At 47.6% G+C, this 26,866-nt stretch overlaps 1 protein-coding gene across 1 annotated transcript; it reads left to right on the top strand.

Moving 5' to 3' along the window:
• Window positions 1-223: 223 nt before the first annotated feature.
• Window positions 224-26,113, top strand: ATP6AP2 (ATPase H+ transporting accessory protein 2). Its single transcript, XM_062183624.1, has 9 exons — window positions 224-368; window positions 7,054-7,184; window positions 9,097-9,228; window positions 15,850-15,945; window positions 16,099-16,236; window positions 16,965-17,018; window positions 17,943-18,092; window positions 19,343-19,462; window positions 24,877-26,113. The coding sequence occupies exons 1-9, from the start codon at window positions 329-331 to the stop codon at window positions 25,066-25,068; spliced, it is 1,053 nt and encodes a 350-aa protein (XP_062039608.1). The 5' UTR covers window positions 224-328; the 3' UTR covers window positions 25,069-26,113.
• The last annotated feature ends 753 nt before the right edge of the window (window positions 26,114-26,866 follow it).

Raw genomic sequence — 26,866 nt, 5'->3', positions numbered from 1 at the left:
CTCCGAGAGATCATCCACCCTACCTCCATCTCGTGACCCGTCATCACGGGCCTGGGGGCGGGACTGCTCGGCTTTTCAATCGTAGCCTACCATTGGTGACCCGTTCCATCCATCACTCTAGGCTCCGCCCATCAGGCTGACGAGTCCCAGGTTACGTCTTCCCCGTTGTCTCCGGCGTAGCTGCTGATTGGTGGAGAAGGAGGCAGCCGGCCCCGCGGGGGCGACGAAGGGACTGGCTCTGGGAGTCGGAACGAGCCGGAGCGCGTCACCCCTTCACGCAGAGGTAGTCGCTCGTGTCCCCCCGCAGTGCTGCAGCTGCCGCGGCACCATGGCTGTGCTCGTCGCGCTCCTGTCCGTGTTGGTGGCGGGTGAGGAACCAGGGGGCGGGCGGGGCGCGCGCTCCGGGAGGCCCGTGCCGCGGGGCTTGGGGGTCGGGGGCCACCGCAGGTGGGCGGCTGCGGCGGCGGGGCGTGTGCCGCAGTGCGGGGAGCCGGCTGCGGCCTAGCTTCGGCCGCCTCCCTCTCGGCTTCTCTCCGCCTGGGCCTGTGGCGGCGCGGCCTGAGCCGGCCTCCACCCTCCGCCTCTTTGAGCAAGGCGCCTCCGCCCGCCGTGTCGCCGACCTCCGGTCAGCCCGGCCTCCTTTTCCGGCTCGGGAGGCCCTATCGGAGGAGGGGGATGCGTTTCTCAATGAACTGTTGAACCGCAGCCCGCTGCCAAGGAGCCAAGGAGAGCAGGCAGACTTCCTAACCGCCATGGTCGGCTGCCTTTTATTTTATTTTTATTTTACATTAATGTGGTGCCTTAATTTCTAGTAGTTGTTATCAATAAAAGATAAAATCCCCTCCCCTCCCTTGTATATGTTTCGGGGCACAGAAATGGAGATGTAGTCATTGTTTGCATGTTATTTATTTATTTTTTTTTTCAGGCGAATACAAAGTCCCTCTCATGAGTTTATCACAGTTCCTAATTTTAAGGATTTGGAAACTAGGCTGTGAGTCACCTCTTTAGGGTCACATGTCAAATAAATGAGAGCTTTCTGAGCAGAACCTGGGTTCCCTACCATTTAGCAAGAGGAGTGGAAGTCCGCTAATAGTCTGGCCTTTTTACTATGTGTCGTGGTACCGCGTTTTATTTTACAGCAATCGGTAGAAGAGGGTATCAGCCTCGTTTTGCAGAGCGATCAAGCCTACATAAACTACCCAGCAGCCACAGGTAGCTAAGTAGCAAGGCTGGATTTGAATCCAGGTGTGCTGCCTGCAAAGGGTGGGCCCTTCTGGCGCACGTCCTGTTAAGTCTGTGAGAATGCGGGGGTGATGGGGGTTAGACTGAGGGCACAGACAGTACCAGGGAAGAAGAGGCCGCGTTGAGAACAACTCGGATGAACAGGTGCTGTGGTCCCCAGCGTGTCACCGTCAAAACCTGTGGGAGGCCTGTGCCTCTGCTGCGCGAGCTACTGGGAGTGCTTTTTACAGTGGTGATCTAATCCTGCGTGGGCTGTAGACCAATGGTGTTCTTGAGGGCTGCAACCTCCCTCCGTCCCTGGCTCTGCCCAGGCTTGTGTGTTGATGACAGTTGTTTCATTTTCATGCCCCCAAACTTTTAGGGTCCCTGTTTGATTTCTTTCGTTGCTGTTTCTCGCTCTGGAAATGTCATTCTGATCTATTGGCATACTTTGGGGGGTTTTTTAAAAAATTTTTCATTCAGTTTTTGAAATCTGCCAAGTCTTCCCTCCGATACTGTAGTTGAACTGAACATCTACTGACATTCCATGTCTTGATCTTATGTCTGATACTGTTTTGAGTCAGGGAGGTAGGTCTAGGTTTTTCTGTTTGCTTTTGGTCTGACATAAAGTAATTGCTTCTGTATGAGCTTTGAACAGGCTTTCTGGACTGGAACGGTCAAATTTCCACAGACCAAGGCTCTGATCCCGTGAGCTTCTGCTTTGCCCAGTCTTGTCAGATGAGGTTAAATTATTATTTTCCATAGTGACTAAATGTGATTTCATGAAAACCACGGTTAGGAGCTCTGGCTTCCGCATTTCAGAAAAGAATAAAAATCCTTCAAACAGTGTTACCAGACCAGAGGGAGAACTAGGGAAAGGGGGAGGGGGACACAAAAGAGATAGGGAACTTGGGTTATGAATACCAGGTCATGAGGAGTATTTGAAAGCAATCCAGATGTTTAGCCTGGAAAGGAGAGGTCAAGGGCAAACACATGGGGTTTGAAGGGACTTCATGTAGAATAGGTTCATTTGGTCACTGCTGCCCTGGAGGACAAAAGTAGGAGCCATTTTTTGGGAAATTAGTGATTGATTTCATCCCCCAGTCATAAAAGATCATAGCTCAGGCTGGTGGAATGCCCCAGGGGAGAGACACTTAACGTCTAGCTGGCAGGGGTGGCGGGGTGGTGGTGGAGGGAAGTTCCCTAGGAGAAGTGTATTGTAGGAAAAATATGAGAGGCGGTATGAAGGCAAGGCAGTTTAGACCAACGGCATGTGTAAAAAAAAAAAACCCACAGAGATGTGAGAACAAAAGAGCAGATCATTTGGTGGGGCAGGGATGTATAGGCATTGAGTTGGGAGGTCCCAGAAGCAAGGTTGCTGAGGTAGGTGGGGTTTGGGGAATTTTGCCTCGAAGGTTTTGAGCAGCGAATGAAGGCATTTAAGTAGAAGAGTGATCTGGCAGATCTGTGTTTAAAAAGGTGGTAGGAAGCCGGGTCAGAGAGTGGCATGACAAGGACGTGAAACAGACGGTTGTCACCAACCTCAGCAGGCCCTGAAGAGTGTGCACTGCACAGGGTGGGGAGACACTAAGAGAACCAGACCGACAGAATTCAGTGCTTGGTGATCGGCGGTGTGGAGGGAGGAGGTAAGGATGGATTCAAGAAGCTGAGTGGAAGGTGCTGGCATCTTCAGAGCTAGAGAACACAGGAGAAGCACATGGGAAAACGGCGAGTTCTGTTTTGATCCTATTGAGTTTTAAAGGGCCCATGGGACTTTGGAGGAAATGCACAGTAAGCTGTTGGGTTTGTAGGTCTAAGGCTCATGGGAAATCTAGACTGGAAATAAAAATCAGGGGGCTGTTAGTATGTTTTTGGGATTTGCAGTCTAAGGAGTAGATGGGCTCAGTGAGGGAGAGATGTAGACTAGGAAGGCGGTGAGGGTCAGGAGAGGAGCCCTCGGATCTCCAAAGTGGGGCGGGCTAGGTGATACCATGAGATATGTGATACGATGAGAATGTACTAGAATCTTCATTTATGTCTATTTTTATAGATTTACTTATTTATTTGAAAGGCAGAGTGACACACACTCAGAGAAACAGACAGAGGGACAGGGACAGGGAGAGAGAGCTCTTTCAGCCAAGGCTGGCCAAGTCAGGGGCCAGGAACTCCATCTGGGTCTCCCATGTGGGTGGCAGGGGCCTAAGCATTTGGATCACCTTCCACTGCTTTCCCAGGTGCATTAGCAGGGAGCTGGATCAGAAGCAGAGCAGCTGGGATTTGAACTGGCACTCTGATATGGGATGCTGGTGTTGCCAGAGGTAGCTTTATGTGCTGTACCAGGACACTGTAAGAAGTGTATACTAATATCGCTTCTTAGCCTTTTGGCTAAGGTCATGTGTAGAAATGTATACTTCTCTCTCTCTCTCTCTCTCTCTCTCTCTGTCTCTGTCTCACACACACACACACTTCAAAATGTGGAAAAATACTATGGAATTCCATTTTCCCGCAAACTTTTTGAAGTCCCCTCATACATATTTATATACACAGACAAGATCTTCAGAAAGTTCATGGACAATGCGTATTATGGGAAAAAATTATATATGACTTCAGATTTTCCTTTTACCCCAAAATAAATCCAATTCCAGGTTCCAGGAGCTTTTTGAAGTCCCCTTGTATAAACGGGGACTACCGTCTCATCTGCACTGAAAGGGGTGAGGTCTAAAAAGTTTGAACAGCACTGCTTTAGTGGCTGGGAAGGGACAGAAACGAAAGCAGGCAGAGCGTTTGAAAGGAAAACCAGGCCCAGGTTGTGGCACAGTGAGTTGGGCCACCACCTGTGGCGCTGGCATCTCCTATGAGCTCTGGTTTGGGGCCTGGCTGCTCCACTTCCAATCCAGCTCCCTGCTAATGGCCTCAGAAAGCAGCAGAAGATGGCCCAAGTGCCTGGGCCCCTGCCTCCCATGTGGGAGACCTGGATGGAGTTCCTGGATCTGACGTGGCCATCTGGGGAGTGAGCCAGCAGAGGGAAGATCTCTTTCTCTCTCTGTCTCTGTCTCTCTCTGTCACTCTGCCTTTCAAATAAGAAAAAGAAAACTAGGGGCTCTTAGCTTCATGAAGATCAAGGCAAGGGATTGTCACAGAGGGAGCCAGCTGCTAGTAGCCAGCACTTGGGGATGAATAAAGAAGAGCTAAAACTTGTCTCTTGGATTGGGTGAGTGATGGCAGTGCTGGGGTCCAAGCGGCAGGTTAGGCGGCACATGTGAGATGCAGGGGAGAAGCGAGTGGTGGCGGGCTGCTCTTCCTGGATTCTTCCTCTCGTGGAGACTGGGAGGACCACGGCGGGTGGGGCTTGTGGTTTGATTTCCGAATGGCAGCACCCCCCAAGCATGTTTTTATGCTGCGGTGGAAGAGCCAATTGAGGGGAAAAGTGATGGCCGAATTGAGACTTCACTCACCCACTGGCTCTGCGTATTCACTGAGCACCAGTATGCCAGGCACAGTTCTCAGCCCTAGGGAGAGCCTGTGAACAAGACACACTGGAATCCTTGCTTCTGTGGGACACATGTGCTACAGGGGCGTCTTTGCTGCCTGCCGCCAGCGGGCCACCTCTCTCCTGCCACACCAACTGGCTAACAGGTGAAGACGTGAAGGTGCCTGAGAAGGGGCTTCCCATAGGTGCTTGTGCAGACAAACAGCGATGGGGTGGGGAGGCAGGCAGCTCGAGAAGTCTTCTGTTGCCTCTGTGATGAACTTTCTTTTTTCTTTAAAGATTTACTTATTTGAAAGGCAGAGTTAGAGAGAGAGAGAGAGAGAGAGAGAGGTCTTTCATCCAGTGGTTCACTCCTCAAATGGCTGCAATGGCCAGAGCTGGGCCAGTCTGAAACCAGGAGCCAGGAGCTTCTTCTGGGTCTCCCAGATGGGCGCGGGGGCCCAGGGACTTGGGCCATCTTCCACTGCTTCCCAGGCTACAGCAGAGAGTTGGATCGGAAGTAGAGCAGCTGGGACTCAAACTAGTGCCAATATGGGATGCCAGCAGTGCAGGTGGTGGCTTTACCCGCTACGGCACAGCGCCAGCCTGGCCCCCTGCGTTGAGCTTCTCTGGTGCTGCTGAGTGGGGGAGTGAGAGGAAAGGAGCTTAGACGTTAGGACGCCCTTTCAGTTCGTTCAAGGAAAAGCTCTGCTAGAGTGTTATGATGGGAGTGTGTTTGCCGGCCAACATGGTGTTTGTAAATTGGGGTGCTGTCCCCCATCACTGTAGTATGCAGGTGCCTGCGGGGAGTCCAGAGATGTGACAGGTGCCAGAAGCAGAAATTTGCACAAGGTGTTCCAGTGCTAGGCCCCCGGAGGGCTGTTGGGCAGCCTGGATGTTGACACCAACTACAAAGATCAGGCAGAAATATTTAATACAGACTTGCTGGGCTTGAGCAGGGCCACACTGAGCAGCACCATCCTGAGGCCTTCTATTTACTGTCAATATTGTAATGCCAAAACATTTACTGTTGCCTTCTGACTTGTTCATACCTTTCAGCGATAAGTTAGGTCCAGAGAATAATGTTGTTGCTTTACTAAAGTCAGATTGCACCCTGCTAGGCACAGCAGGAGATTTCTTTGGGATTTTTGGAGCTAATCTTTTCACAGGAAGTAAGAAGTTTGTGTGAGCTGCTAGTCCCTGTGGAAGCTACCCATCCCTGGGGCAATACGTAATGGTGTAGAGGCCAAATACCTCATCCTGAGCCTGGGAGGCCCAGGATAAATAGTCCCTTTTCTCATCCTTAATCTTTTAATCCCAGGCCCCATACCCTTGGCCTCTTATACCTTTTCTCACCCTCTGCATACGTCAACTGTAAATACTATTTTCTGGACTTCAGTTCTGAGGTGTTTTATATCACTGGGTTTGCCTGTGGGGCCTAAGCAAAGACATGATCGATCCTGACATACTAACTTGCTGCGGTCTTAGGGTGAAATAGTGGAACTTCATGACTTCGGATTTTGTAGAGAGGGTTGATGATAAAAATCATGAAGAGACTTCAAGTTCTCTTCCTTCTGAGTCTGTGCCGGGGTGATTTTTGTTTTTAATTCTAGAGAAATGACATTGACTTTTCCTTTTTTGTTTAAAGTTCTTAATTGGCTTTATTTTTTTTAAAAAAATATTTTTTATTTGTTTGAAAGACAGAGTTACAGAGAGAGGTAGAGACAGAGAGGGGTTTTCATCCACTGGTTCACTCTCCAGATGGCCACGACAGCCAGAGCTAAGCTGATCCGAAGCCAGGAGTCAGGAGCTTCTTCCAGGTCTCCCACATGGATGCAGGGGCCCAAGGACTTGGGCCATTTTCCACTGCTTTCCCAGGTGCATTAGCAGAGAGTTGGATCGGAAGTGGAACAGCCAGGGCCCATATAGCATGCTGGCACTGCAGGCTGTGGCTTTAGCCCACTACACCACAGCACCTGCCCCTTGGCTTTATTTTTGCTTCTAGAGTTTGGATAATACTCCATTCCGAGAAACAGAGGAAGTGTTCCTGTCACTCATTTCTAGTTCTTGCCAAATTGCCGTATGTTCCCCTGTGAAGGGCTGGGAAGGCTTCTAGATCATCAGGAGAATCCTGTTTGGTAGTTGTGCCTTTGTCCCAGCAGAATGTATGGACTTAGTTCTTAAAGTGATACTTTGAAAAATACTTTGTTGATGTTTAGGATTCAGCAGTTTGTTCAATCACAACTTTGTCTGCCATGTCACTGGAGAACGAAGAAACATGTACTATATTTAATAATCTTCCAAGCAGGTTGCAAAAGGTGTATGGTGCTAGTAATTCGCTTCCTAATCTGTTTTCTCCTTAGGAGTCCTGGGCAATGAGTTTAGCATCTTAAGATCACCAGGGTCTGTTGTTTTCCGAAATGGCAACTGGCCGATACCAGGAGAGCGAATCCCGGATGTGGCTGCACTGTCCATGGGCTTCTCTGTAAAAGAAGTACGTGTGTTGCTTTTAAATGCTTGGTGCTGCTTCTAAAGACATTTTTGTTGACTTCTACTAAGGGCTCAAAAAAGCAACAGACTTAGCTAAATTTGCAACAGATCACACCAGTGGAAAAGCTCCTTTGTGGCTATGGAGGATTTGGTTAAGTGCTTCAAGCTTGGCTTCTGAAGCCAAGTCATAAGTCATGAGGCCCGCAATTGTTCATTCATAGTGGTAAAACCCTTTGTCTGTAAAAGAATGCATTGTGCTCATATTGACAGAATGTGTGATTTTTATTTTGGCGCAGGTGATAGATTTGCTAAACATGACAGCATGTATGTACATCTTGCCCAAGGTTAGGAAAATAACGTGGTCAGTAGCTGCACGGCAGCCTGCGACCTTGGCTTCCTGGACAAAGCTAGAACCTGTTGCAGAGGGGCCTAGGTGCTGTCCTCATGAGAGGTCTGAAGCTAAGGGCTTAGAAGGAAAGACTTGCAGTTAGTTGGCTTCGTCTTGCTGTCATCTCCTCTCACTTTCTAAGTCTAGTGCTTTTGGTACGGTCTCTAGAGATCACCAGTGACCGAAAGGAACTTTCCCCCTAGATTCTCAGCACCTTTGAAACAGGAAGCTCTGCTTGGGAACTGCTTTGCTGCTGGGCTTAAAGCCGGGGTCCCTGAACCCTTTGCAGTCTCTTTGGGCAACCAAAGTGAACGCGATTGGTTGTTTCCACTAAGGGGTGATTTTTTTTTTTTAATAAAGATTTATTTATTTGAAAGGCAGAGTCACAGAGAAAGAGCCAGAGAGGGAGAGAGTGATCTCTTCCATACACTGTTTCACTCCCCACATGGCCACAATGGCTAGAACTGGGTCAGGCCAAAGCCAGGAGCCTGGAACTCCATCCAGGTTTCCCATGTGAGTGGCAGGAGCCCAGGTACTTGGGCCATCATCTGCTGCTTTTCCTGGCTCATTAGCAGGGAGCTGGATCAGAAGTGGAACACCCGGGACTTGAGCAAGTGCCCACATGGGATGCGAGCATTGCCAAGTGGCTGCTTAACCGTCTATGCCACAAACACCAGCCCCAGGATGAAATTTGTACCTAGTTCTTTACAGCCTTAAATGTGAATAAAAATGACTTAAAATAACCTTTAGAAATAATTATTAGCAAACTAATATGAGTTACTTTCAGCAGGAATTTAATTTAGAAAGAGCTTAGTCTGAAGAAACTGTATTAATGACAGTCTTGGGACTGGCACTGTGGCTTAGCTGGTAAACCTGTGGCTGGTGATGCTGGCATCCCATATGGACACCGGTTCAAGTCCCAGCTGCTTCTCTTCTGATCCAGCTCCCTGCTAATGGTCTGGGGAAAGCAGCAGAAGATGGCCTAAGTGCTTGGATCCCTGCCACCTATGTAGGAGACCCTGATGAAGCTCCTGGCTCCTGGCTTCATCCTGGCCCAACCCTGGCCATTGAGACCATCTGGGGAATGAACCACCTCTCCCTTTCTTTCTATAACTTTGACTTCCAAATAAATAAATAATCTTTAAAAAAAAATTGACAGTTGATAGGTTACCAAGAAAGATAGAAGTGTTTCTGCATATAAAGGAAAAAATTAAGTAGGGAAGAAAGTACTCAGCGCTATCTGAAGATTTTGCAAGCTAGAATTTGAGAAGTACCTGTATTTTGTTCACTTGCCTACCTTTTTCCGTAAAGGGTTACAGATTTTGTTTCAAATCTGTAAAACTTGAAGACAACAAGGGAGGCAGAAATTAGCCTCCTTGGTTAGGAGAGTGCAAGGCTGACTCTCCCCGGGCTTTGGCCTTGCCAGTGTCCCCGCAGACCACCTGAGCTCTGTGGAGATGCTCAGATTCTGGGGAGGTGGCTTTCTGAGCTCATCGTTCAGCACCGTTTTGTACTTTTGCCTACGCAGGACCTTTCCTGGCCAGGACTGGCAGTGGGTAACCTGTTCCACCGGCCTCGGGCCACTGTCATGGTGATGGTGAAGGGAGTGGACAAACTGGCTCTGCCTCCTGGCAGTGTCATTTCATACCCATTGGAGAATGTGAGTATTGATTATCAGAAATTAAAGGGATATGCTTTTTTAAGAATTTTGTCAGCTGTCAGTATGAACTATATTCTAAACATACTCTTCTTGTGTTTGAAGCACAGTTTCTTGAAAACAATTTCCTTTGGGATTCTTTGGAAAACAATTTCTTTTAGAAAATGATGCTGTGGTTGTAAATTCATTGAGACTTGACTGTTCTGTACAGGTGAGAGCACTTTTCTAAGATCAGAACGAAATCACCCCACCCAGAATATTCTGTTGGGGGTGGGGCTCAGAAGAGAGAGCCACTGAAAAAGTACCAGTTTGACGATGATCCTGCTGACATTCTCTTGGACATCGTGTTGTGGCCTTCCCTGCAGGATGTCATCTTTGTGTGTAGGCAGACTGAAGGCTTGCCTGCTCACTCATTCCTTCCCAGGCTATTGGCCATTGCAGGTGACGGAGCTGAAGTGGGCACTGCTCCTTCCCCCGCAGGCACATACAAGTGCAGGCTAGGACTTCACGGAGCCATCTCTACAGGCATGATGAAACTGGAAAGTGAGACGGGGGTATACACAGTGCCAGACATGAGCAGAAAACCCAGAGCAGCGGTGGTATTTGTCACAGCAGTCACAAACTCCACTTGGGACACCTGCATCCCATATCACACTGCCTGGGTTCAAGTCCTGGCTGTGCTTCCAATGCCAGCTTCCTGTTAATGCACACCCTGGGAGGTAGCAGGTGATGGTTCTAGTACCTGGGTCCCTGCCACCCAGGTGGGGGACCCAGATGGAGTTCCCAGCTCCTGACTTTGGCCTGGCACAGCCCTGGCTGTTACAGGCATTTGGGGAGTAAACTCTCAGTCTGCCTCTCTGGCTTTCCAATAATAAAAATTCAAAACTACAAAGAAGCAAGCAATCTAGCTCAGAAGCCACAGTGGTGAGCAGAAGCTGACTTTGAAATTGTGTTCTCTGCACAGAGCTGGAGAGTATAAAATTCTGTCAAGCTTTCTTAAAGATAGTAAAGCCCCAGCTGCCCCTGAGGAGCTAGCTTGCTGCCTAGGCTGTTGGGGCCCGAAGAGTCCCCAGAGAGAAACATGCTATGTGCAGAGTAGGTCATTCCGAATTCACAGCCTAGGGCTCCTCTGGTGAAAAAATAAAGGTGAGCCAAATTTACAAAGTACTTGCAGGAAAAAAAATGTTGTGAAAAAGTCAGCAGGTGCAACAAACAAAAGTTGTCTCCCTAAACAAATCCCAAAGAAAATTTTTCAATGCATATATTAAAACTGTAAAAAATTGGAAGGAATAGAAACTAGGAGGCAGTTATAAGACATGTGTGGTATGTGGTGATTTTGTTGATATTAAATGACTACTAATTTTTAAATTTCTAATGTCATTGCATTGTGTAAGACTGTGGTCTATATGATGCTGAGTTTGGGAAAACAATTTTTTTTTTAAAAAATTATTTTATTTATTTGAAAGGCAGAGTTACAGAGAAGGAGAGAGATCTCCCATCTGCTGGTTTACTCCCCAAATGGCTGCAATAGCCGGGGCTGGGCCAGGCTGGAGCCAGGAGCTTCTTCTGGGCCTCCCACATGGTTTCAGGGGCCAAACCACTCGTGCCATCTTGCACTGCTTTCCCAGGCACATTAGCAGGCAGGTGGATCAGAAGTGGAACAGTCAGGACTTGAACCGGTGCCCATATGGGACGCCAGCACTGCAGATGGCGTCTTAACCTGCTGCACAATGGTGCCAGCCCCAAGACTGAAGTTTTTGTTCAGATGTTGCTGTGGGCTAGAATAAATTAATCCCAGGCACACATGGGATACTTGCAAAAGATGACCCATGTGCTAGGCCATAAGGCAGATCTCAACAATGAAGAATTCCATATCATATAACCACAATGCAGCTAAATCTGAGCATAAAGACAAAATGGTTGTTTAGGGTTGTGTTCAGATCAGCATTGGCCATTTTCCCCATCCAGTCCCGCTGCAGTCTCTGGTAACCATCAGTCTACTCTCTGTGTATTTAAGCCAGCTATTTTAGACTCCATGTACAAATGAGATCATGCAGTGTTTGTCCTGTGCCTGGTTGATTTCACTTATCCTAACGTCATCCAGGCTTGTCAGTGTCATTGCAAATGACAGGCTTTATCCCCTTTTGGAGACTGAATAATCCTCCCTTGTGTGCAAACCTCACACTTTCTTAATCTGGTCACCTGCGGGTGGACCTTGGGCCGCTCGTCTGCCTTGCAGAGGACACGGCGTGCGGGTGCAGACACCCCTTTGGCATGCTTTCATTTCCTTCGCATACACAGGCTGAGGTGGAATTGTTGGCTCAGGCGTTAGTGATCTGTTGCACAGAATGGTACAAGAATGGCATAATAATAATGCGTTGTGTTCTTCAAAATTGTTAAAGAGTAGATTTTAGATGTCTTAGCCACAAAACAATGATAAGTACCTGAGGTGATGGATTTGTTAACTAACTGGATTTGATCATTCCACAAAATGTACATGTATCAAAACATCACACTGAACCTCATAAATATATACAATTATTTGTCAATTAAAAATGAAAGTATGTGGAAATGATAAGAACAAACAAAAGATACGACTCCTCGGGTTTAAAGTATACTGCACACACAGCAGGCTAAAGCCAAATTGGTATCTAGATATAGAGACATTACAAAAGGAAACAGAAGATCTTAAATGCTGTCAGACAGAAAAGACATTGTCGTTACAAAGGAATGAGAGTAGAATGATAGTAGATGTCCCCTCGTTGTCATTGCCATTGCGGACCAGGAGAGTCAGAAGGGAAAAGCAGTGATTGTTCGGTGTAAGGCTAGGCTGCCAATATTATTTATCTAGCATCATAATGAAACAGTACTGAGCCAGGGCAAATGCCCATGGAACGGTTGGGAGGCTGGAGAGACGGAAAAGGATCCTGGCGGGTGGCAGGGGCTGGGGCTGTGCTTGGAGATGTGGGAGAGCGCATCCTCATTTTCTAGAATGGACAGTACATAGGAAGCGCCTAAAATTGACACGTCAAGATGTAGTGATATGAGTGTCTTATTTAGAGCAGGTGGTCAAAACGAAAGGAAGTGATTGACGGATTGCAAGCTGAGTCCCTCAAAAGGAATGGGAAAAGAGTTGGGAGGCAAAGAGGCACACGAAGTCGTATGGACCTGTTCGTCTCTTTAAGCCATGTGTGTGTGTCACTTTGGAAAGTAATTTATTTTAAAAAATCAAGAAGAGTTGGAACGAATAGATGCACTCTTAACTAATTCGTGGCTTGAGGAGGAAGTCACTGTGGGAATTTCTACAGTATTTGGAAGTGAATAGCAATGAGTATAGCATATATTTGTTACAAAGTTGTGGGGTGCAGCTGAAGTGGCCAGAGAAGGGAAATGTATAGCCTTACCTGCGCATGTTAGACAATGTAGATGGAGCATGATTGGAAATTAATGAGCTTAAAGAAACCAGAAGAGTTTCACAGGAAGTGCGAGTAAAGTGGGAGGGAACCATACAGACGAAAAGGCAGATTATTTTTCCCCAGGAGTATTCATGTAATGTATTATGCAATTTCGGAGAAAAACATTGTAGGAGATTTCCTTTAAATAAAAAGGTCCAAAATGCCATTTCACGATTTCCACCAGCATATAATCACAAAGTAGACACTGGCAAATGGCCCAGGCGCATTTCACACACCCGGAAGCTGGGGAAGGAGCTCTTTCTACTGCTTGCCCCTGATTGGCCACTCTCAAAAACACTTTTCCCCCACCAGAAGCTGCTGAGTGAGATGTAAGGCTCAGAACGCAGACCCTTCATGATATTTCTTAAAACCTAGAAGTGTTAGCAGAGATGGGTGTGATAGGTTCTTGTCTTCGCGCAAGAAAGAATTCAGACGTGAGACAAGAGAGTAGCAAGGTGTAATGGGGTGGGGCAGCCGTGAGAACAGATGGGCACCTCTGCACGCAGACTCTGAGAAAGAACACCCACTCACTCAGGCTGGGGAAGGCAAGGTCACAGGGTTCAATGGAGAGAATGCACCTGGCTGGCCAGGCGGGCGGCTCAGCACAGCGCTGAGAGCTGAGCGCAGTCTGTACTCAGCTGGGGCTTCTAAGGGGACGGTCCCCTTCTTCTCTCCGCGTCTCCCCCTCCTCCTCCTCCTCCAGGACAAAGGGTTTGCTGAGTGTGCACTAGGAGAGTTCCTCCCGAGGGTTCAGGACTCGGTGCTGTCAGACTGGGGGGCCCACCTGGCGCCAGGCAGAGGGGCTGCCCCTAGGGTGCCTGCCTTGGGGGAAAGCTGTGAAGATTTTATTGCCTGGTGTTATCAGGCCAGGTAGCCCACGTGGTGCTGAGGGAGGATTCTCCATTCTCTGGGAGCTTTCCTGGGGCGGGAAGGCTGAGACCACCTGGAGAGTTATTGGGCTCTGGGCAGGAGTTGGCGGTGTGAAGTCCTGGGCTGCTTCCCAGCTGTGCTCCTGAGCTGCTGATGCTTTGTCTTCCTTAGCCACTCCCACCCCCAACACACATTTCTAACTTCCTACCCAGCACCCTCAGTGCCATCTCACCAGTGAGATGTGCTGGCGAGTCTCTGTCACTTGCTCATGTATGAGAGTACTTCAAAGAGTTCCTGGGAGATGGAATTACGAGACGTTTATTTTGGTCCAAAATTTTTGAAATCCATGCAGCTGTATCATAATACACATTTTCATGACTGTATTTTGAGAGGCCGAGAGCCAGAGCCAGAGCTCCTATCTGTCTGCTAGTTCACAGCCCAAGTGCCCACAATGGCCAGGACTGGGCTACAGCTGAGAGCCAGCAACTCAGTCCAGGTCTCCTCTGTGGGTGGCAGCAGCCCAGTTACTTGAGTTATCACCACTGCTTCTCAGGGTTTATGTTAGCAAGAAGCTGGAGCCAGGAGCTGGAATTGGGTATCAGACTCAACCAGGCACTGATGTAGGATGCGAGCGTCCACGCCGCAAGGCTAAACACCCACTCCTCTCATGAATTTTTTTTGAAGACCTCTTGCATGCATATATTTCAGCTTTTTTGCACCAAAATAAACTTGTCTTTCAATTGCATTTTTCCTTGAACATTTTGAAGTATCTTGTCCCTCCAAAGCCTGAGGAAGTGACCTTTATGATGGCAAAGGGAAAGCACTCGCAGCCGACTCCAGGAGGCTGGGAACAGTACGCGTTTGCAAGTTGGCACCCTCTTCAGTTACTCATTCACTCATTTTAAGAAAGTTTTTAGAAGAGTTAATGTGCATCCTAAGTAAGAGAAAAAATTGATTTCATTTTGCAGTATCATGAAATTGATAAGCTTAATTTTGATGCTGGGATTTCATCAGCAAGATTTATATAATCACATCGATTTCTGCCTGTAGCACATTAGCATTAATTTGCTACTTACAAACATGAACCGCTAAGTAGGAAAGGGAACTACTGGAGGAAAAAATCACTACTGCTTGTTTGAGTACAGTAATATAAGGAATAATTTTTTGAGAAGAAAATATATATATATATTTTTAAATATTTATGTGAAAGGCAGATCTACAGAGAGAGAGGGAATGACAGAAAGGCCTTCCATCTACTGGTTGACTCCCCAAATGGCTGCAACAGCCGGGGCTGGGCCAGGCCAAAGCCAGGAGCCTCTTCCAGGTCTCCCACATGGGTGCAGGGGCCCAAGGACTTGGGCCACCTTCCGCTGTTTTCCCAGGCACATTGACAGGGAGCTGGATTGGAAGTAGAGCAGCCAGGATGCTAGCACAGGCAGTGGCTTAACCTGCTGTGCCACAACGCCGGCCCCAATATATATTTTTAAATAACTTAAAGCAAAACAAGTATATGGGGATAGAAGGCAGAGGGTGGAGGAGAGTGCCTCCAGGGCACCAGCATGCTCTGTGTCTTGATGTGGTTGCTAACCCAAGCACATTCCCTCCTAAGCCCTTGTTGAACTGACACCTTAGGGTTTGCGCTGTCTGTTGTATGTATGTTAACACTTGGCTAAAAAAAAAATTTCAGTGAAAAAGTAGGTCTTATCACAGTCAGCCTTTTCAGCTAATATCGTCATGTGGTCCCAAGATAAAGGCTTCAGAATTCTTGTGGTGTACTCTCCACCCCTTGTCTATGGGTCTTCAGGCCAGCTGAAGACAAACTCCAAATCTTAGGGAACATTTTTAAACTTTGAAAAGAAAATGAGGTCTGTTTTCTCTTTCCGTTAAATTCAATAAATAATAATAAATGAGTTCAGATTCCTTTAGCCTTCTCTTCGATGCAAGTTAATACTTTGCTGTGGAATGCACAATTCGATATGGTACATTTAATCAGTATTGAAACCAAATGTTTTGCTGCCTTGGATACACGAATAACCAGAAAATAGTCCGCACTAGACCTGGGCCAATTATTTCCCACTTAGGCACATTGGCAGACCCAGACTCGGCCCACTAGGGGGCGGTTTCGTCTTCTGTGCCCTCCAGAGGGGGTCTTTATTCAGAAATGATTTGTGTCTTCTAAATTTCCATAGAAAGTGCTGGTGCCTTCTCCTTGTAAGGCTCCTTTTCAGTGCCATCTGAATGATTTTTCTTTCCACTTCGGTTCAGATAATAATGGTGGTTTTCTGCTCTTCTATTTCAGGCAGTTCCTTTTAGTCTTGACAGCGTTGCAAATTCCATTCACTCCTTATTTTCCGAAGAAACTCCTGTAGTTCTGCAGTTGGCCCCCAGTGAAGAAGTGAGTAATAAAGTTTTTATTGATGCTTTTAAAACTAACCTTTCATTATTTCATGATAACAACACTAACAATTTTATGAAAAGTGCTGTGAGACCTGGTTAAATTGGGATTAATCCGTAGAATGTCACTTAACATCTTGGATTCTTCTCGCAGAGAGTGTATATGGTGGGGAAGGCAAACTCCGTGTTTGAAGATCTCTCGGTCACTTTACGGCAGCTTCGTAATCGCCTGTTCCAGGAAAACTCTGTTCTCAATTCCCTTCCCCTCAATTCTCTGAGCAGGAACAATGAAGTAAGTGGAGTGGCTGCTGAGTGAGCAAATGAGAATCATCATTAGTTTCCCATTCCTTATGCCGTTTGAGATTTTAGAAAATGAAAGTTGTGCACGTTGTCTGCTGTAGTAGATTCTCTGTGGTTGTTCTCATATAGATCTCGTGAGTAAACGGATTGTTTTTGTGAACTGAGCTGTAGGAAATAGTATTACCTTCTAGCATGAGGGTCCGGTCCCCCTCCACACACACCACCACCATTAATCAAGATGGGTCAGAAATCACGTCTCCTTGGCGGCTAGCAGGACCATGTAGACCTGGTCACACAGAAGCCATTATTCAGTGCTACTGCCACTTTTTTATTTTTTATTTTTTTATTTGAAAGGCAGAGTTACAGACAGAAGCAGAGAGAGAGAGAGAATCTTCCATCTGCTGGTTCACTCCTCAGATGGCCACAATGATGGGCTGGGCCAATCTGAAGCCAGGAGCTTCTTCCGGGTCTCCTACACAGGTGCAGGGGCCCAAGGACTTGGGTCACCTTCCACTGCTTTCCCAGGCACATTAGCAGGGAGCTAGATCAGAAGTGGAGCAGGTGGGACTCGAACTGGCACCCATATGGGATGTCGGCATTGTAGGCGGCAGCTTTATCTGCTATGCCACAGCACTGGCCCCTTCCATGAATTTTTTGAAGTCCCCTTGTACAGCTCTCTGATGCATATTTAAATAATGCTCGTTTCCTTTGGCTCTGAAGGTTGACCTGCTCTTTCTTTCTGAACTGCAAGTATTACAGGACATTTCAAGTTTGGTAAGTTGCCTGCTCTCATTTCTCAGTTCCACTTGGCCTAGTTTCTAGAGAATTCCCTGAATGATAGTGAAGACATTTGAAAAGTTTATGCCCAAGATTTGTGATCTCATGAAAACTGGGAAATTAGTGGTGGTGTTGGGAGTTTTAAACTCATCTCATGTTAAAGACCAATTACTTGACGTTTCTACTCTTAGGAGAGACCATGTATCCTCCAAGGACACAGACCTGGGAATAAGAACACCTCGGCTGTAGTCCTAACTTGACCATTGAGTTCTTTTCAGACATTAAGACTTACTTTTGCATCTTTGGGCCTAAAATAGAAATAGCACTTTGGGCTAATAGTGCTGTCGAAGAAGTCGAGAGGAACTAAATCTGTCTGAAAGACATTTTTGGGTGAATGCATTTTAGAAAATCATCCTTGTGACTGAAATCAAAATTCTTACCTATCTGCTTGCTGCTGAAGTTGGTTCCTAAGCTTTGCAGCAGGTGTTGCTTTGGGGGAGGGACAAGTTGTGGAACTGTAGTGCTGGGACGCTAGGAGGTGGTCTGGGAGGGCCCATGGGAGGCGTCTCCCCTTTGGCCAGCAGTGGCTTGTGTATTCCTGAGGCCAAGCCAGGCCCACCATCTGTTCTTTCACCCCCTGGCTTGTATCTGAAGTTTTAGAACTAAGGCATTTTGTGATGAGCTTTTATTACATATTCAGGGGGTCCGGAACTGCTCCTAACAATGAGATTTGTGTTAGGTGGGTTTTATCAAGAACCTCCACTTAAAACCAGTTCCCCTTGCCGCCACTTTAGACTGTCTGTCTGCCATGGCATGCTGCTGTGGCTCTCGGTAGCCCAGTGCAGTAAGGCATAAAACCTCAAATGGCTGTGTCAGATGCTGTACTTCATCCATGATCTTGTTTTTCTTTGTTCTGCTAAGCTGTCACGACACAAGCATCTAGCCAAGGACCACTCTCCAGATCTGTATTCGCTGGAGCTGGCAGGTTTGGATGAAATTGGGAAGCGCTACGGGGAAGAGTCTGAGCAGTTCCAGGATGCTTCTAGGATCCTCGTGGACGCCCTGCAGAAGGTAAATGCCCCCTGGGTAAGAGAGGCTGGGGCACGCCCATCTCACGCTGAGCCTCACGGGCAAGTCTTACATGTCCTCTGCGGGGCTCACAGCACAGTGGCCAAGGACAGAGCAGGATCAAAGGTGGCGTATGTACACTGGGATACTTTTTCCTGGCGCTGGAAGGGGCAGCATTAGGAAATGAGTGATACATCTGGTACAGTACTGTGTGTGTGTGTGTGTGTGTGTGTGAGTGAGTGAGTGTGTGAGAATATATAAAACTCACCATTGGAACCATTTGTAAGTGTATGGTTCAATGGCCTCAAGTACATTCACATATGGTACAACCATCACCACCTCTATCACAGGAACTTTCTTATTTTCCTCAACTGAAACTCTGTTCTCATTAAGCACTGTGAGATAGCCAAAGTAGAATACCTAGCACGGTGCCAGACATTTAGTAGGTGCATAATAAATGCTTGTTCTCTACCCTTGAAGTTGTCCACCTGCAGATCTCTAGTTCTTTGTAGAAGTTTGTGATTAACCAGAGAGGACTTAGGAAGATTGCTGTTTATTATTATTGATTTTTATTTACTTGAGAGGCAGGGAGACACTTTCCAAATGCTCACAATAGCCCAGGCTGGGCCAGGTCAAAGCCAGGCCCAGGACTCATTCCAGGTCTCCCACAGGGGTGGCAGCAACCCAAGTTCTTGAGTCATTTACCTGCTGTCCCCTGGTGTGGGCATTAGCAGGAAGCTGGAATTGGGAGTGGAGCCAGAACCCGGACCTCAGCACCCTGCTATGGTGTGCAGGCGTCCCCAAGTGGTGTGTTACCCACTGCACCAAAGGCCCCGCCCCAGGAAGATTCCTTCATTGCGCTTTCTGCTTCCCTTCCCCAAGTTTATATGCCAACAACTTCAGTCTCAAAGTAATTTCATTTTACTTAGATGTTAAAGCTTAGCACTTTTCTGAATATTTTAACATAATCAAAACCTTTAAGACTCGCATGTTTTAAGACATAGTGTATATCGTGAGCCAGTAGGTGAGTGTACGGTTTTGCAGCTACATGGAGGCTGTATAAACCATTTTAATAAGAATGTATTGGACTCTGCCAGCAAAAGAGATATGCATGTGAATTAGCTCACTGTAGCCATCTTGCAATGTATGCAGGTCTCAAAACATGTTACACACAATGAATATATACTATGTTTGTCGACATCAAAATGACAAATGTGTATTTGAGGCTAATCGCATTAATAAGTGATTTTCAGTTTGCAGATGACATGTACAATCTTTATGGTGGGAACGCCGTGGTAGAGTTAGTGACTGTCAAATCATTTGACCCGTCCCTTGTGAGGAAGACAAGGACTATCCTTGAGACCAGACAAGAGGTGAGTATGTTTTTAGAACCTGCTAAGCCTAACTTTGAAAAGCAGATTCAATCCTGTATCTCTTGTGGGGTCATGAATGAGCAGCTGGTAAATCCGAAAAACAATTGCAGTTGAAACGAAGCTTTCTCGCTCGCATCTTGCCAGTGGTGGCCAGCTCTTTGGGGTTGTGATCAGACAACGCAAGAATTGGAGTTTGGGATAAAAATCAATCTGTTAAAGCCAAGAAGGCCATGCAGAGACCGGGCTGCACAAGGAGACCTCCAGGGCCGTACAAGGGAGCCAGTGGCTCCCCGGGCCGGTGGGCACTGCACTTCTGGGAGGCCTGGTGTCTGGGGCACAGGCTCATTTTCTTCCATCCTTTCTTGCACAGCTCTGTATAATTTTGGTTGACTTCAGTAGTCTCTTGGGGTGGATCTTGCTTTGATTTTAACATTTAGTGGGTCAGAGGCAAGGTTGGTGTCCATGGTAAAACACATGTGTACATATGTATACATACATACAAACATACGGCTTCAGCACAACTCTATGGATATGATAGTGGAAAAGAGTATTGTGGGTACCAAACATCATGTAGTCAAGAACATTGTCTACCGTGAGCTTTGTTGGTCATTTATCCACACTCCCCACCTTGCCCAGGTACCCAGTCATTTATCCACACTCCCCACTCTGCTCAGGTTTACTGATGGCAGAAAGAAGGTCAAAGTGAACACCTGCTTAAGATGGCCTAGAGATGACAGGTTTGGGATTGTTTCGTTTTAAATCAGAGTGGAAGGACCTCTGTTTAAGGCAGCATGGCAGCCTGGACAACCTAAAAACACTTCCGCAACACAACATGTAGAAGTGCTAGATAAAATATGAACACCTTTTTAAAAGACTGTGGTTCAGCTCTCCAGAAAATAAGAGAAATTCTTACAGAGTAAAGAAAAGGAACTTGAAATCTGTAGTAAGCAGGCTGCCCCAAGAACCTTTGGGAGTCAGTTACCGGGAGGTCTTGGCTCCCTGTGTCAGAGGGACTGGAGCTGATGCCAAAGCTGGGGACCCAGGAACAATTGCACCTGCAGTAAGAACATCGACCAAACGAGCAGCCCACCAGCAGAAAGAAAGACAGTTTAGGCTGTGGGGGGATGGCGTATGCTTTGGGTGTGGGTAAGTCTCCCAAGCAATTTTTTTAATGATTTATTTTATTTGAAAGAGATACAGAAAGAGAATCTTCCATCTGTTGGTTCACTCCCCAGATGGCCACATTGGCCAGGGCTGAGCCAGGCTGAAGCCAGGAGCTTAATCTGGGTCTCCCAAGTGGGTGGCATGGCTCAAACACTTGAGCCATCTTCCACTGTTTTTTCCAGGCCATTAGCAGGGAACTGGATCGGAAGTGGAGCAGCCAGGACATGAACCAGTGCCCATATGGGATGCCACGCTGCAGGCAGCAGCGTTACCCACTACACCACAACAGCGGCCCTCCCAAGCAATTTTTAAAATTTTTTTATTTGAGAGAGAAAAAGGAGATCTTTCACCCACTGGTTCATTCCCCCAAAATATCTGCAACAGCCAAAGCTGGCTAAGACTGAAGGCAAGAGCTAGGAACTCAATCCAAGTCTCCCATGTGGGTGGCAGGAACCCAAGAACTTGAGCCAGCCCTCAGCACTGCTCCAAGGTGCGTTAGCAGGAAGCTGAATCCGCCGCCAGAACCAGGCACCAAACCCGGGTACTCCGATGTGGGATTGTGGGTGTGCTGACTGTTGAGCTAAACGCCTGCCCCTCTCCCAGCAAATTCTTAACTACCTTCATGTAGGTTTAGGGTTCAAATTTATATTGCCGGCCAGTGCCGCAGCTCACTAGGCTAATCCTCTGCCTTGCAGTGCCGGCACACTGGGTTCTAGTCCCGGTTGGGGCGCCGGATTCTGTCCCAGTTGCCCCTCTTCCAGGCCAGCTCTCTGCTGTGGCCCGGGAAGGCAGTGGAGGATGGCCCAAGTGCTTGGGCCCTGCACCCGTATGGGAGACCAGGAGAAGCACCTGGCTCCTGGCTTTGGATTGGCGCAGCGCCGGCCATAGCAGCCATTTGTGGGGTGAGCCAACGGAAAAGGAAGACCTTTCTCTCTGTCTCTCTCTCTCACTGTCTAATTCTGCCTGTCCAAAAAAAAATTTATATTGCCTGCAAGCAAGTTCTAGAAAGCCCTAGGCCCCAGGCTAAGACCTCCATAGCACCTAGCCAAACTAAATGTAAAACCTCTCTGGCAGAACACAGTCACAGCTCGTCTTCCTTAAAGTGAACTTAAAAAAGTATAAAACACAGGCAAAGCAATCTACCATGAGTCTGAGTTGGTTAGAAGAGCGGACAGCAAAATTAGATCCCCAAGAACTTCAAATAATACAATATGGGTATAAGCCATAAAGTAAGTTGCAACTGATTATAGAAATAGAAGGAGTCGGGGCTGGCCCTGTGGCATAGCAGGTTAAGCCTCCGCCTGCAGCACCAGCATCCCATGGGCACTGGTTTGAGTCTCAGCTGCTCCACTTCCAATCCAGCTCTCTGCTATGGCCTGGGGAAGCAGCAGAAGATGGCCCAAGCGCTTGGGCCCCTGCACCCACGTGGGAGACCTGGAAGAAGCTCCTGGCTTTGGATTGGCATAGCTCCAGGCGTTGCAGCCATCTGGGGAGTAAACCAGCAGATGAAAAACTCTCTCTCTCTCTTTCTCTCTGCCTCTGCCTTTCTGTACCTATGCCTTTCAAATAAATAAATAAATATTTAAAAAAAAAAAAAAAAGAACCAGGAGAAGCACCTGGCTCCTGGCTTCGGATGAGCGCTGTGTGCCGGCTGCAGCGTGCCCGCCACGGCAGCCATTGGGGGGTGAACCAACGGAAAAAGAAAGACCTTTCTCTCTCTCTCTCTCTCTGTCCACTCTGCCTGTCAAAAAAAAAAAAAGAGAGAGAAAGAAAAGAAAAAAGAAATAGGAGGAGTTAAGAAAGAACAGCCTTCATTTAAAAACTGATTTGGGCCGGCGCCGTGGCTTAACAGGCTAATCCTCCACCTTGAGGCGCCAGCACACCGGGTTCTAGTCCCGGTTGGGGCGCCGGATTCTGTCCCAGTTGCCCCTCTTCCAGGCCAGCTCTCTGCTATGGCCCGGGAAGGCAGTGGAGGACCCAAGTGCTTGGGCCCTGCACCCGCATGGGAGACCAGGAGAAGCACCTGGCTCCTGGCTTCGGATCAGCGAGATGCGCTGGCCGCAGCAGCCATTGGAGGGTGAACCAACAGCAAAAAGGAAGACCTTTCTCTCTGTCTCTCTCTCACTATCCACTCTGTCAAAAAAAAAAAAAAAAAAAACTGATTTGGATTTAAGGGGAAAGCTTTTATGTAATAGATTCTTTCAGTGTTGCATGTTAGGCCTGCTAATTTGATAAGAATTGACTCCAGAGAGAAGTTTGAAGAAGGGGTTTTTTGTTTTTTTTAAGGATTTATTTATTTGAGAGTTACAGAGAAGTCTTCCATCCGCTGGTCCACTCCCCAGATGGCTGCAACAGCCAGGGCTGAGCCAGGCTGAAGCCAGGAGTCAGGACCTTTTTTTGGGTCTTCCACACAGGTGCAGGGGCCCAAGCACCTGGGCCATCCTCCACTGCTTTCCCAGGCCCTAGCAGAGAGCTGGATGGGAAGTGGAGCAGCCGGGAGCCAAAGCGGTACCCATATGGGATGCTGGTGCCGCAGGCGGAGGCTTAATCTCCTGGGGCACAGTGCTGGCCCCTGGTTTTGCTTTTGTCTTTGTCTTGGCAAGTAAGTTTCGTAGAGCTGAATTGTTTTGTCTTCTGTGAGGCAGTAGCTGGGGTTTGTGAATCGGCTGCTGCAGTGCATAGTTGAGTTTCTTAGAGAGGAGCGTCTCTAATCGTCCGTGCAGTGAGGGGCAGGAACGGGTGACGTCACTGGCTGGTCTCCACCTCGGGGTGGTGAAGTCACATGCTCCACGCGCCATCTGGAATCTGTGGGTTCCGTGTCTTCCGGCGTGAGGTGGGAAGTGGGGCCCGCACACACCGTGGAACACTTTGGCAGTGTGGTCCCCTTGCACACTCAGCGCCGAGGGCCTCTCCTACTTCCTGGAGGAGAGAGGCCTCAGCATGAGGGCTTTTAGGGTTCTGGGATTAGATTGTGACAATGACCGTGGAACTCTGCACTAAACTTCGCAGCGTCCTACACGTAAAATGCATGGGAAAGGGAAGCCACTCACCCAGAGAAACAAAGAGGCGGGCAGGGCTACCCATGAGCTCCGTGCGGCTAACCACACATCTGTGTCCCCATCCTCCTCCAGCTGAAGTCGCGGGCGAGAGGGATAAGAGTTGGAGGCGACCTTGACCGAGCGCTCAGCACGTGCCGGTGCTGCGGGCGCGTCGCACTGGGCTGCTCTCCATCCTCACTGCCAGGCAGCCCGCCCTCGGTGCTCGCACCTCACGAGGTCGCTGCCCCCAGCTCGTTTCCCTGCTTCCGCAGCTGGCCTGTCACAGGCCCATCCTACACCCTGACGTCACACTCACCTTAGGCCAAACCTGCTCACGTCACTCGCTTCCCGTCTAGAAGTGGCCCTGACTTCTCAGCACCCCTAGGCTCGAGTCCACCCTCTCCATGTCATCCCTGCTTCTACTTGCGCTCCTGCTGCCGTCCTGCTTGTCACCTTCCGGGGCAAGAGTGAACTGAGCGTCTCCATCACGGCCTGGCCAGGCCTGGGCAGTGTGGTCCATACGCCATTTGTTCTCCTCTTTAAATTAGCTAGGTCATTTATACCAAGTGTGTAACACTCAACAGTAGTTAAAGAATACACGTGTTAACTCCCCGGGGCTTAAGAGAACACGTGTTCCTGGCAAGGCCTTCTATTTTCTCGGTCTGCCCTGCCTGTCACGTGCTGCTCCGTCCAGTTTGACTGCATACGCGTTACCCTTCAGCCGTGTTGAGTGGGTCCGGTGTTTGAACATAGAACACAATCACACTGCCCGTATTTTTCTCTGCTCAGTATTGTATTTAAGAGCCACGCCAGCTGATGCACGTGGCTGTGGTTCTGTCACTTGAGAGCTGTTCTAGCCCTTGTGTGGCTACGCCACAGCTACCCCTCTCCTCGCTGTTCGCGGCTGGGTCTCCCGGCGCACGTGTAACGCTCTGGCTCAGGTCTGGGGTCCCGGAGCACGGCCGCGCGCAGGCGGCTTCGGGAGGGGTTGCTGGCTCTTTTCAAGCAGCTGGGCCAGCTTCAACTGCGCCCGACAGTGCGAGTCCCCTCTCCAGGAGGGCGCCCCTTGGTTCCTCCTGGTGCAAGCCGCTCGCGTGCCATCTGTGAATAAATGTCCCTTAGACGAGCGACTCTAGCCACCACATTGCAATAACTGCCCATCTTAAAATTCTTCCCTCTTGATTGACTTTTTCCTCCTTTTCTCCACTGTAGAACCCAACAACTCCCTACAACCTTGCGTATAAGTATAACTTTGAGTACTCCGTGGTTTTCAACATGGTACTCTGGATAATGATTGCCTTGGCCTTGGCGGTGATTGTCACCTCTTACAACATCTGGAACATGGATCCCGGATACGATAGCATCATTTACAGGATGACAAACCAGAAGATTCGAATGGACTGAACTTTCCTTATGACAGGCTTAGAAAAGGATTTTAGAAATTGGCTGTTTTATTAAAATGTATCTTTTAGTGTGGTTTAAAGTAGACAGTATAAATTTATAAAAAATTGTTTTGTTCTCTATTTTGTCTGTGCGTGTGATGCCTTTTTTTAGAGTGAATTATAGTATTGATAGGAACTGAATTGTGACATAGATTACATAATATGCTCGAATATTACAATATAGCCATTTAATATAATTTCATTCCATTTAATAAAGTTGGACATATGCACTGAATGAAATGTGAAACACTTAGAATAGCCTGTGTTATTTATGTTGGAGAAATGCACTGAATTTATTAGAGAAACTTACCAACACTTAACCTCCTCACACAAGATAGGAGAAAATGATGTCTGGGCTACTGTATTGATGAACCTCTTGTAAATGTCTTATTTGATGCAAACATCTCTGAAACAGAAAAGCGCTCTAACTTAGTGCAGCCCTAACACACCAATGTGCTTATACAGTCGCTTTGTTCTGGAACTGTCTGATGGACAGGGTAGCTGGCTTCTAATCCAGCAAGTTTGTGGTCCATTTGGTCTGATATAGATATTGAAACTCCTGCATTGATCTGTGGAGAGACTAGCTTTGTGGGGTATAGATGCTTGTAATGATACACACAGAAACAGATCTTTGGGAAATATCTTGAGGCATGAATCTAAAATGTTTTGGCTCCAGTAACTCTCCACCTGTGAAGTTGCTCTGTTAGTGGTACAGTTTCATTCCGTGGAGTAGTAAGTGGAAGTGGATGATTTCTACTTTTCATCTGGAAGTGGACCAATGTCTATGAAGAGTGACAAATAAAGTGAATAATTCCAAAGTTGTGTCATGTCAGTACTAAATCTATTTTATATTGTAAAAACCTAACTAAATGGGCTTTTGTTTCGTCAGAATTGGTTGTTTTGTTAAACAAATGGTTTCATGCTGGTTTTTTTTTTTTTTAAACATTTGTTTGTATCCCTGTCTTCTGAGATTCAGCAACAATACAAGGAAGGCATGTTAATCACCATTCTTGTTATTAATTTATACAGAATATGATAACTTCACACTTGATTTTATGTATGAGGAAGAAAGATTTAAATTTCACTACAGTATTTTTAAACATGAGTAAGCAACTAGTTGGTTAGAATATGAAGGAATATCTCGGGTAGTCTTAAGGTTACAGTGTTACTTTTTTGTTGTTTTTAAAGACTTAGTTATTTATTTATTTGAAAGTCAGAGTTCCACAGAGAGAGAAGGAGAGAGGTCTTCCATCTGCTAGCTGCCTCCCCAATTGGCTGCAAGGGCTGGAGCTGCGTGGATCTGAAATCAGGAGCCCCTTCTGGGTCTCCCACGTGGGTGTAGGAGCCCAGGACTTGGGCCACCTTCTGCTGCTTTCCCAGGCCATAGCAGAGAGCTGGATCAGAAGTGGAGCAGCTGAGACTTGAACCAGCGCCCACATGGGATGCCGGCGCTTCAGGCAGTGGCTCTACCCGCTACGCCACAGCACCAGCCCCTACAGTCTTATTTCTTAGAAGATATGTATTGGGGTGTTTGATTTCCTGATCATGGAGCAAAATTAGTGTAGTGTCAATGTTGCAGCTCTACCCCTGGGAACCTTCCTCGGGTTTGGTATTAGCGGTCTCTACCTCTTTGAAAAGATCATGAAATCATTTCTAAATAACTGAGTATGGCCGGTTTGAGAAGATAGGAGCCTGTGCCATTATATCTTCTGCCACTTAGTGCAAGGTGCCTTTGACAATCACAGCATTAAACCTGCATA

This window comes from Lepus europaeus, chromosome X, assembly GCF_033115175.1.
Source record: "Lepus europaeus isolate LE1 chromosome X, mLepTim1.pri, whole genome shotgun sequence".
Classification (NCBI taxonomy): domain Eukaryota; kingdom Metazoa; phylum Chordata; class Mammalia; order Lagomorpha; family Leporidae; genus Lepus; species Lepus europaeus.
This window is presented reverse-complemented; position numbering and strand designations above follow the sequence as displayed.